This window comes from Poromitra crassiceps (genome assembly GCF_964638095.1).
Source record: "Poromitra crassiceps genome assembly, chromosome: 29".
In the NCBI taxonomy this organism is placed as follows: domain Eukaryota; kingdom Metazoa; phylum Chordata; class Actinopteri; order Beryciformes; family Melamphaidae; genus Poromitra; species Poromitra crassiceps.
In genome coordinates this window covers 6,499,853-6,512,429 of record NC_139641.1, presented here as the reverse complement: position 1 = coordinate 6,512,429, position 12,577 = coordinate 6,499,853, and the positions used below count along the sequence as shown (strand labels likewise).

The following is a 12,577-nucleotide window of genomic DNA, read 5'->3' as shown; positions in this document are numbered from 1 at the left end:
ATTGTGTTTGCCGTCTGGGCACTCATGTAACTGACTGACTCCCAGCATTTCACTGCACTATTACTGTTTATGTCCTTTGCATACTTGTATTTATGTGGACATAAATAAATATTTCAAATTTTGGGCTAAGCTTAATTGTTTCCACAGTAACGTGATTTACTTTTAAATTGGTAGGTTTGTTAGATTAGAATGTAATCCATGAACCATTTTAGATTTAAAGCATACAATATTTTCATTGAACTATGAAGCTTTTACAAACAAAAAAATATTTTTATTTTCCAACTTTTCGCGGACCCCCTGGCAAAGTGCCACGGACCCCTGGGGGTCCCCGGACCCCCATTTGAGAAACACTGCTGTTGCAGGATACCTTTTGCTCTATAGCTTTGAGGCTTTCTGGGCTCGATGGAGAGAGAAGAAGAGGGAGTTTGACTAGCTGGTAAGGCTCATATGAGACACTTGTGCCTGCAGTACACTGCTTTGTCCACAGCAGAGGTGAGAAGGCTGTTAAGTGGGCTGGAGAGTAGCATTATGAAGTGGATGTGCAGCTGGTTTGTCAGGATAGACTGGGGCTGCAGCACAACCTGGCTGAGCTGCACAGGGAATTGGGTGGGTTCCTGCAGGAGCGAGCAAAGGGGGTGCTTGTGAGGGCTAGGTTCTCCATGCTCAGGGAGATGGAGGCTCCTAGCTCCTTCTTTTTTGGGCTGGAGAGGAGACAGGGTGATGACAGTCACATGTTTTCACTGCGGTTAGCCGATGGGCTCGTCCTTTACAAGTCCTTTACTTTAGGTTTCAACAACAGAGGCAGTAAAGAAAGGAGATGATGCAATATTCTACCACAGGATAGAAACTAGATGTGATAAATGTTGGTATCTCAGCTGCTTTCAAAACTCACATCAGCAGGAAAATACAGAGGTCAGGTATTTTCACTGATATTAATGTGCATGTAAAGCCACATTTAAATGGTGGTCAGTAATACTGACCTGAGAGTTTCCAGTCTACAGTGTGGACTCTCCAGTCCAGCAGAGAGAAGCTTCATTCCAGAGTCCTTTACGTCATTCTTACTCAGGTCCAGCTCTCTCAGACTGGAGGACTGGGAGCTAAGAACTGAGCTGATAACTGAGGCCAGAGCTTCACAGCTTCTCTCTGACAGCTTACAGCCACTCAGCCTTAATGGATATGAAGAGATAAGGAAATATGATTTTATCATTTCAGTCACACAGCTCACACAAACAGATTATTAATGAATGCAAATATAGATACAGAGTTCAGTATGGCATCTAGGCTCTGATGATGTCACTCCCTGTAGCACTGGTTCAAATCCTAGTTGCTCTATTCTGAAGCAGCTGGAGATGTGACAGTGAACTATAGCTGATCTGGTTTGTGTTTTCATTTCAGTTCTGGACTCAATGTGTGACAGAATGTGATAAATCCTTTACTTTAGGTTTCAACAAAAGAGGCAGTAAAGAGAGGAGATGATGCAATATTCTACCACAGGATAGAAACTAGATGTGATAAATGTTGGTATCTCAGCTGCTTTCAAAACTCACATCAGCAGGAAAATACAGAGGTCAGCTATTTTCACTAGGCCTGCATGATAGGAGGAAAATCTGCGATGTGCGATAACATTGTTCAATATAGCGATGACGATACGACTTGCGATAAATAAACAAATATATTAGCTATACAGTTCCTATGTCTTTCTGCTTTAATAATGCTTTAATAATGCTAACATAGACGACAAACATAGCCTTGCCCAATGAATAAAGAAATGAAATACACACTGACTCTAGCTGAAACTACACACAGCGTGTTTGGGCTTTGGCGGAGGGGCGGAGCGCACTGTTGCAAGGGAAAGGTGTACGCTGGATTTACAACACAAGACAAAATGATCAGATGCTGAGTGGGAATGCATGACACATGTAAATAAAACCACTTTTGTTTCAGGCAGTCTTTGCGATGTGTTTATTGCGCATGTTCATATTGCGATGGCGATGAAAACACGATTAATTGTGCATCCCTAATCTTCACTGATATTAATGTGCATGTAAAGCCACATATAAATGGGGGTCTGTTGAACAGTCTCAGTAATACTGACCTGAGAGTTTCCAGTCTACAGTGTGGACTCTCTAGTCCAGCAGAGAGAAGCTTCATTCCAGAGTCCTTTACGTCATTCTTACTCAGGTCCAGCTCTCTCAGACTGGAGGACTGGGAGCTGAGAACTGAGCTGAGAACTGAGGCCAGAGCTTCACAGCTTCTCTCTGACAGCTTACATTCACTCAGCCTTAATGGATATGAAAAGATAAGGAAATATTATTATTTGATCATTTCAGTCACACAACTTATGTAAACAGATTATTAATGAATGCAAATATAGAGAGGTGCAGCAATCTAAATAAGATATCAAAGCATGAGGTTTGAGACAGGAATAGAGAGAGGTGCAGCAATCTAAATAAGATATCAAAGCATGAGGTTTGAGACAGGAATAGAGAGAGGTGCAGCAATCTAAATAAGATATCAAAGCATGAGGTTTGAGACAGGAATAGAGAGAGGTGCAGCAATCTAAATAAGATATCAAAGCATGAGGTTTGAGACAGGAATAGAGAGAGGTGCAGCAATCTAAATAAGATATCAAAGCATGAGGTTTGAGACAGGAATATAGAGAGGTGCAGCAATCTAAATAAGATATCAAAGCATGAGGTTTGAGACAGGAATATAGAGAGGTGCAGCAATCTAAATAAGATATCAAAGCATGAGGTTTGAGACAGTAATAGAGAGAGGTGCAGCAATCTAAATAAGATATCAAAGCATGAGGTTTGAGACAGGAATAGAGTGAGGTGCAGCAATCTAAATAAGATATCAAAGCATGAGGTTTGAGACAGTAATATAGAGAGGTGCATCAATCTAAATAAGATATCAAAGCATGAGGTTTGAGACAGGAATAGAGAGAGGTGCATCAATCTAAATAAGATATCAAAGCATGAGGTTTGAGACAGTAATATAGAGAGGTGCATCAATCTAAATAAGATATCAAAGGTGTTTGAGACAGTAATATAGAGAGGTGCATCAATCTAAATAAGATATCAAAGCATGAGGTTTGAGACAGTAATAGAGAGAGGTGCAGCAATCTAAATAAGATATCAAAGCATGAGGTTTGAGACAGGAATAGAGAGAGGTGCAGCAATCTAAATAAGATATCAAAGCATGAGGTTTGAGACAGGAATAGAGAGAGGTGCAGCAATCTAAATAAGATATCAACGCATGAGGTCTGAGACAGTAATAGAGAGAGGTGCAGCAATCTAAATAAGATATCAAAGCATGAGGTTTGAGACAGGAATAGAGAGAGATGCAGCAATCTAAATAAGATATCAAAGCATGAGGTTTAAGACAGGAATAGAGAGAGGTGCAGCAATCTAAATAAGATATCAAAGCATGAGGTTTGAGACAGGAATAGAGAGAGGTGCAGCAATCTAAATAAGATATCAAAGCATGAGGTTTGAGACAGGAATAGAGAGAGGTGCAGCAATCTAAATAAGATATCAAAGCATGAGGTTTGAGACAGGAATAGAGAGAGGTGCAGCAATCTAAATAAGATATCAAAGCATGAGGTTTGAGACAGGAATAGAGAGAGGTGCAGCAATCTAAATAAGATATCAACGCATGAGGTTTGAGACAGGAATATAGAGAGGTGCAGCAATCTAAATAAGATATCAAAGCATGAGGTTTGAGACAGGAATAGAGAGAGATGCAGCAATCTAGATTCAAGATTCAAGATTTTTATTGTCACTCCGTGGTACAAGTATCACGTGTGAAATTCTTGTGCTGTGGACTCTGTTTAAATAAGATATCAAAGCATGAGGTTTGAGGTTAATTGCTGTTTATAGATGAATCAGCATGTTTGTAAACAAACAGATTAGCTATATTTCCGGGTGCAACTGCCATTCATTTTAAACAGCAGTTCATGGTGAAACCACGCCCTCTTTGAACTCTAACTACTCCTTCATACTTTAAGCTCAACACTCACACTTAACGAGTCACCACTTTTAGGACTCTATCACCTTAATTCAGCTTTAATTTATCTTTTGTACTGTTAGGTTTATACTTTTTCAACCTTTATAATAGGACCCTATGGAGCTAGTCTTGCGTGTACTTTTTACGAAATTCACACATTAAAACTGTGACATTTCACACAACATACAGAACTACATATGTATAGAACATTCACACTACATACATATACTGTATTATAAATCAGACTCTTTAGCTACTACTGCTCTCTGTAAAACTTGCAGTCAACCTTTACAGAGTCAGGAATTGTGACCTGAGAGGCACTGTATTGAAAGCAGAGAAATGTGTCAAATCAACTGAGAAAAACTGTCAATTCAAATCTTACCTGAGAGTCTCCAGTCGACAGTGTGGACTCTCCAGTCCAGCAGACAGAAGCTTCACACCTGAATCTTGCAGCTGGTTCTTACTCAGGTCCAGCTCTCTTAGATGGGAGGGGTTGGACTTCAGAGCTGATGCCAGGACTTCACAGTGAGTCTCTGAGAGTCCACAGTCAGAAAGTCTGTGATCACAGATTTAATGTAAGATTAGTTCTATGAAAGCAGAGCTGAGACTAAGCCCACATCAAAACGGACACAGCATACTACTACTTCTAATACAAATAATAACAATAATAGTAATAATAATTAGAGAAAAAGTGACAATAAATTTATTGTAGAATTAGAAAATTTTCAAAAAGTGCTGAATGTGTAATATCACAAAGCAAAGCATAGCAAAATGCAATTACAAGCAATTCTGTCAAAAGTATATACGGTATATATATATATATACAGCAGCTACATGAAGAATACGTCTTGCTTGTCATCTCACGCGATGTAAGTTGCTTGTTTACAAGTTAACCGCTTTGTCAGTGTTACGTAACGTTACATTACCTCGTTGGCTTTGGTTGAATTTGGACAGAATTCGCAAAATAGCTTATCGCCTGAGTCATAAAAGTCATTAGAATACTGCTCTGCACTGAAGTCAGAGCTTAGTGCAGAATTTCTTCACAGCTTGACGCGTCGATATTGTTTGTGGTTTTGTGATGTAGCATGGAAGCGACGTACGGCTCGTAAACACACTGGAGCGACCCCCGGTAATGTTTCCTCACCACAAAACGTTCCATTCAGTGAACGCGGATTTCATATGGCTCTTGTGTTGCTTTGGTATGTCTTCTTCTGTGGCGTTTATGGCGTTCAAACAGCGTTTAGGTGCTTTACCGCTACCTTCTGGATTCGGCGTATTCTTCATGTAGCTGCACGCACCGAACCCCTAATACATACATACGTATATATATATATATATATATATATATACAACAATCATTACAGCTAAACGAACTGTGTTCACCAACTAACATGATAGCTATAAACAAACATTTCAGAATTGGAATCTTTGGAATGAAGACGCAAATTACACATTACTTGTTACTCTTCTTAAAAGTAACACATCGCTTTAATTATTATTCCAGTGAAAAGTGATTGCCCTACTGATTTTTAAGGTTTTGAATCTACAGCATTAAATTCAGACTTTCCGTGATGTATTTCCCAACTTTGTTGGCTCGTTTATGTGCGCTCTCCTGTAATTCCAATATTTCCAACATGACTTGAAGACGACGAGAATCTTAATTAATAAAATTAATAGCACATTACTTTGTGTGTTACGCCCAACACTGTGTTACCACTGCTCTGTAGAACAGCAGTTTTATAGTGTTTGTTTGAGGAACTATATATCTTTATAGTTCATATGGCATCAGGTGTGAAGGTAACTAAACTGTAGATAATGTTAGAATTCAGATCAGGACTAACCGAGCCTCTCTGCAGTTCCTCACAGCTGGGATCAGTCTGCCTCGTCCCTCGTTTGATGTGTTGTAGGCCTTCAGGTCCAACACATCCAGAACCTCCTCTGACATCTGCAGCATGTACGCCAGAGCTGAGCAGTGGGTCTTAGAGAGTTTCTTCTTTGACTTGTTCTCTGACTTCAGGAAGTCTTGGATCTGCTGATGTATTGAGTGGTCATTCATCTCCATCAAACAGTGGAAGATGTTGATGCTTCTGTCTGGAGACGTATTGGAGGTGTTCATCTTCTTCAGGTTGCTGATGGCTTTCTGGATGCTGTCTGGACTTCTCTCTGTGTGACGTAGTAGGCCTCCTAAGAGACTCTGGCTGGACTCGAGTGAGAGGCCATGAAGGAAGCGGACAAAGAGGTCCAGGTGGCCATTTGTACTCTTCAGGGCTTTGAGCATGGATATCTTCAGGAAGACAGCCAAGGAGTGATCACTTCTATCCCAGACTTTTCCCAGGAATGTGCTCAGTACATTCTTATCCCTGTTTGTGTAACAGTGGAACATGTAGACTGCAGCGAGAAACTCCTGGATGCTCAGATGAACAAAGCAGTAGACCGTCTTCTGGAAGAGCACACACTCTCGTTTGAAGATCTCTGTGCACACTCCTGAGAACACCAAAGCCTCTCTGACATCAAGACCACACTTCTCCAGGTCTTCTTGGTAGAACAGGAGGTTGCCCGTCTCCAGATTTTCAAACGCCAGCTTCCCCAGCTTCAGAAGAACTTCCCTGTCAGTCTCCATGAGCTGCTGTTGACTCATCTCATGGCTCTCATCATACTTCTGCTTCTTCCTCTCTGTCTGAACCAGCAGGAAGTGTGAGTACATCTCAGTCAGGGTCTTGGGCAGCTCTCCTCTCTGGTCTGTAGTCAACATGTGCTCCAGAACTGTACCAGTGATCCAACAGAAGACTGGGATGTGGCACATGATGTGGATGGTCCTGGATGCCTTGATGTGTGAGATGATTCTGCTGGACAGTTCCTCATCAGTGGATCTCTTCCTGAAATACTCCTCCTTCTGGAGGTCAGTGAAGCCTCGTACTTCTGTCACCCTGTCTACACATGTAGGAGGGATCTGATTGGCTGCTGCAGGTCTGGAAGTTATCCAGAGGAGAGCCAAGGGAAGCAGATTCCCCTTGATGAGGTTTGTCAACAGCACATCTACTGATGATACCTGTGTGACATCAGACACAACCTCATTGTTGTGGAAATCCAATGGAAGTCTGCTTTCATCCAGGCCATCAAAGATGAACACAACTTTACAGACAGAGAGCTTCTCTGCTGTGACCCTCTGTAAGGTTGGATGGAAAACATGGAGCAGCATGAGAAGACTGTACCGCTCATCTCTGATCAAGTTCAGCTCCCGGAACGAAAGCAGAATCACAAGAATGACGTCTTGATTTTCCAAGCCCTCTGCCCAGTCCAGAGTGAACTTCTTCACTGAGAAGGTTTTTCCAATTCCAGCAACACCATTCGTAAGAACTACTCTGATGTGTGTCTCTTGATCAGGTAAGGGATTAAAGATGTCGTGGCACTTGATCGGAGTGTCATGGAGAGCCTCCATCTTGGATGCTGTCTCCAGCTGCCACACCTCATGTTGGGTATTAACCTCTTCACTCTGTCCCACTGTGATGTAGAGTGCAGTGTAGATCCTATTGAGGGGAGTTTCAATTCCTGCTTCATCTGTTCCTTCTGTCACAAAGTCACATCTCATTATCAGACTGATCTTATGAACGTCTAAAACCTCCTGCAAAACACTGTCCGCTGGAAGAGAAGAAAGAGTAAACAAGTGTTTAACAGATATGCTGTTGTTTCCTGGTTTTAGAAATGGTGACAACAGTAGACAGAACCCCAGTCTTACATTGTGCAATGCTGGTTTGACTGGGTGTCTGCAGTCCAGATCTTGTTCTGGACCTTTTTCCACACTGGGGACAGGCGGAGTCTCCTGATGAACCGGACTGGGCCCAGTATGAGGTGATGCACTGTCTGCAGAACCTGTGTCCACAGCTGGTAGAGACTGGATCCCTCAGGACCCAATGACACAATGCACAGCAGGACAGCTGCTGCTTCACAACACCTAGACTCCTCTTCCTCATTCTGTGGGGATAAAGGCAATTTATTATCCCTGATCAGATGAAGATCTAACAAACAAACAAAATTGAACAAAAGTTTGAACAATTTTTTGTTCAAATTGTAAAACTATTAAAATATTTTGCCCAGACTATCTTTATAGATGCTCAGACAGCATGGTGCTGCCATCACATGTAAAGTTTATTTTCACATGTATCTGTTGTCATAGTTGTAGTTTAATCAGTGGAGTCAACATTGCATACCCATCATGGATAAATGTCACTGTGGTGATCATGGATGAATGCAACATTGTAACAGTTTTTCTGGTTTGTTTCATATGTAATTATCATTAATGAATGTTCAGCTCAATACAAACAACACACAGTCCTATTACATCAACACTGTAACAACACATTTGTTACAGAACACAGACAGAGTGTCTGGCAGTCATTAGTAAATAAATAAGTACCATTCTTGATAACCTCTGACTACAGATAGTGTTAGCAGGGCACAGAGATTGATCACAGCAGTTAGGGTAGATACGATGGCAGAGTTCCATTACATTACATCTACAGTATCAACCACTGTCTGTGTTTACATGTCAAACAGTGTCAAACACAAACAGCATATGAATGAAAATGGGCTTTTCAACAATGATGGGAGGTTTTGGTGTTTAAACCATTTATTGTGGGCGTGTCTTATGCGTGTGGCCAGCAGTGAGCTGTTGTGGCTTTTAAGGCGGGGCTAGCAGGATGAGGGAATTTGAGCAACTCGGGGAGGAGGGCGGGCCTAAGGGTCAACAACGTCAGTCTGATATCAGATTTGTGAATTACGTTAGTATCTGCACGCCATTGGATCAGTACCATCTCTAAGTCACAGTCAAAGTCAAGGTTACTTTATGTGTAGCCATAGGTAGATTTGGTTGCAGGGAGAGTCACTCAATTTTAAAAAGGCTCAGACAATAGACAGTAGACAGACATGAAAGTGCCAAGTGCCATAGTTCCAAACATCATCATATTATTTTTTAATATTTAAAAAAAGATGTAAGAAAACACTGGGGCAGAAATTTGCTTCATGAACACAGTCCTCTCATAGTGTGATGCAACAGTGAAGGAAACTATCCTAAATGACACAACAGAACATTTTCCCTTCATCAAGTTTACTCACTTTACTCTCTTACTTTTATCAGGTAGGCTCCCAGTATAACAGTCCTCTTACCTTGTGTCTGAAGGTCCAGGTTCATTACTGAAGTGTGGAGGTTTGTCTTTAGACCGGTCAGTCTTCATAGACAGACAGCTGGGTACTGGAGACTCTGCTCTCTGCCTGTGGTACTGACCTCTGTAAATCAAAAGAAAAGGCAACATGTTTTCAGAGGTGATCAAACACAACGACTCTGGTTTTTGGGATAATTGATGTGAAGTTTTAATTCTATAATTAGTTTGTGTGCACACATTATGAATTTGGAGGAATGAAAAACAAAAGATTTAGGGAATAAAATGTCTTCTGTGTGCATGAATCCAGCCAAACTGACGGCAGGTCTGACCCACATCCAGGAAGTGAAATATACTGTATATCTTGTCCTCCATAAAACGTGTTTTTCTTCCCTATGGTCACTCCTTGTCTCTGTAGTATTCAGTGCAATCGTGTAGGTTATCAAATAACATTTCCTCATTACAGTATAAAGTGCCTTTTAACACATTGAGTGCCAGCCATGTTTTCAATCCTGTAGGTAACTTGTGCCAGGGGTGTTTTTGACGATTCTGGCTCATTTTACAACAGCCGAGGATTATTTTCTGTTAAGAATTCATGAACACCAATCATCTAAAAATAACTAATAGAATGTGTGCTTTCTCTGTCTAAAAGAGTTAGTTTGCAGAGTTAGTAGTTATGTAGATATTAGCCGTTGAGTACAGCATGGTTTCAGCGTCTGGAAATTTATTCAGAGATAAATGGCTTTTTGTGAAACAGTCACTTTAACCATTCATTTTTGGCATCAGTAAGACCGTCAGACATTCTAAACAATAGTTTTGAACAGTAATTTCCTCCATAACAACAGGAAACACCCCTCTCATTCAAACTCCTCCCTCCGTGTGTCTTCTCCTCCTTCCTCCTGGCTCTAACAGCGGGCGTGTCAGAAGCGCGTTGCTGCTGCCTGCCTGCCTGCGTGCCTGCCTGCCTGCTTGCCTGCGTGCGGACGCTCCTTGTGCGAGTCAAGATGGGCCGGGGAATGCGTGGGCGATGGGCAGATGTTGATTCTGGCCTTTCTGAGGTGTTTCAAAGTGTGTTTCACCTATAATCTAGTTTGCAAATCGCTCTCCGCTCTCTGTGTGCTGCTGCCTGCGCGCGGCCGCTCTCGGGCAAGACGAGTCTGAAATGGATTACTGTAAAATCGCCTCGCCATTTCCTTGAATGGCTTGCTCCCGCGGTGTGTGTGTGTGTGTGTGTGTGTGTGTGTGTGTGTGTGTGTGTGTGTGTGTGTGTGTGTGTGTGTGTGTGTTCGCGCGTTGCTCTGCGGCTCTGGGGGGAGGGGATCTCTGTCCGTTCTGTGTGTGTGTCTCCGGGCTTCTGACTGTAAAATCGCCAAGCCATTTCCGCGGGAGGCGGCTGCTTTTGGTCCCGTGGCTGTGGCTTCTCTCTGTCTCTGTCGCCACTTAGTGGTCGGTAAAATAGATTACACACATGCTCTTGCTCCAATAGTTATCTCGAAGATGTAAAAGGGGTTGATTGATGTCCCACCGTCAAAAAAACATGTAAGACGAGTTATTTCGGCTCTGGCACTCAAGCGTTGGATTATGTAAGACGAATTATTTCGGCTATGGCACTTAAGGTGTTAAACATGAACTCTGGATCATGTCCGGCTAGAGAGAAGAGGATATTTTCAGGTTTTGCCTTTCTAAACTTGAGGGGTCTTTGTTAAGAAACAACTGGATATGAGCCGTTTTTTCTGCCAGTGGGCGGGGGGTTGGGGGGGGGGGGGGGGGCGGCGCGGTAGCATGTATCAAAAACAAGAAATGTGATAGGAAACAGCTTTATCTATGAGGCAGTCAAAATAGTGGTCGCACCGTCGTCAATCACTGTGGGTGATTTATTTTACAAGTCATATCTGACTAGCTTTAAATTTCTCCCCACAAAGGTTTGATAGCCTATCAGTCAGTCAGCTCCTATCCTCTACGCAGTGGGGAGGCACACAACACTGCCTGCTGATAGAATTGGCTGCATCACGTCTGCAAATAGTGGTCGGACTGTCGTCAATCACTGTGGGTGATTTATTTTACAAGTGACATTTCAAGTCATACTCATATCTGACTAGTTTTCGATGTATTTCTCCCCACAAAAGTTAGGCTTTTTCCGACATGGGAGCAAGCAAGCAGCGCAGCAGCATCCCTCCTGATGCACTGGACCTGGCTGCCTGGCTGCTGCTGAAGCGCGTTGGCCAAACAATCAATCAAGCCGTTTTTGCAGCACTTGAGGAAACCGTGAGTTTGCTCATTGATATACTGTAAGCGATTGCCCGAACGATTCACTAATTAATAAACTAGCGAATGTGAAGTGAGTCAATGTATTTCTCCCCACAAAAGTTAGGCTTTTACTGACATGGGAGCAAGCAAGCAGCGCAGCAGCGTCCCTCCTGATGCACTGGACCTGGCTGCCTGCAACTGCAGTCAAGCCAGCCCTCACCTCGGAAAGCACGGTCATTCTAGCCCCCACTTAACAATTCAAGCCCTTTTTGCAGCACTTGAGGAAACCGTGAGTTTGCTCGTTGATATAAGCGATTGCCCGAACGATTCATTAATTAATAAACTAGTGAACGTGAAGTGAGTCACGAAGAGCCACACCCGCCCACTCAGACGGATAATGACCTGCCACTGTTAAACATGAGCTGCGATTGCGTGGAAGCGGATCTTATACCGGTGGTCGAGGTAGATAAGATACGGAGTCGCGGGAGTGCGCGTAGGCCGGCTAATTGTTGTTTAACATGCAGGCCAACCGGCTAGGAGCAGGTTATAATACGGATTCCACTGCATGTTAAGAAGTGGCTTAACAGTCCTCTTACCTTGTGTCTGAAGGTCCAGGTTCATTACTGAACTGTGGAGGATTCTCTTTAGACCGGTCACTCTTCATAGACAGACAGCTGGGTACTGGAGACTCTGCTCTCTGCCTGTGGTCCTGACCTCTGGAAACACAAATGTTTGATACATAAATGTAATATTCACACAGAATATCGACTGATATAGTTTGTATCATTTATGCTATCCAGAATATTAATTCTATAATACAGTCTATGGTTAGACCTAGGACATGTAATGGATACTCTATTGACCCCTAGTGGATGTAATCATAACTGATTGTGATAGGTTCACATGATGTGTAGGGCGTGTCTTGAATAGACAGTCAAGCCAGTGTGAAGTTCGCCTTCCTGTAATGCAGTCACCTACATGCTCGCTCCGCTAAGATAAAATAAAAAAGTTTAACTAGCACGTCGTCGTCTGGGACTCCTTTGCACACACAGTGCGAAACAAGACATGGTGTCAGAGTAAAAGGTTTTGCCGAACTTAAAAACGACAATGGACGTCGCTGGAGTTCCTTTTCCCTGCATGGACTGGGACGCCAGCAACTTGCCCGA

At 42.6% G+C, this 12,577-nt stretch overlaps 1 protein-coding gene across 1 annotated transcript in view; it reads right to left on the bottom strand.

Annotated features, from left to right (window-relative positions):
* LOC310799943 (NACHT, LRR and PYD domains-containing protein 12-like) overlaps positions 1-12,577 on the bottom strand; it is a gene marked incomplete at its 5' end in the record, with an annotated part of 149,267 nt that overhangs the window by 4,278 nt on the left and 132,412 nt on the right. Inside the window, 2 exons of the mRNA XM_083662552.1 lie at positions 981-1,166; positions 4,391-4,564. Of these exons, the coding sequence (XP_083518678.1) occupies positions 981-1,166; positions 4,391-4,564 (360 nt within the window). The remainder of the gene's footprint in view (positions 1-980; positions 1,167-4,390; positions 4,565-12,577) is intronic.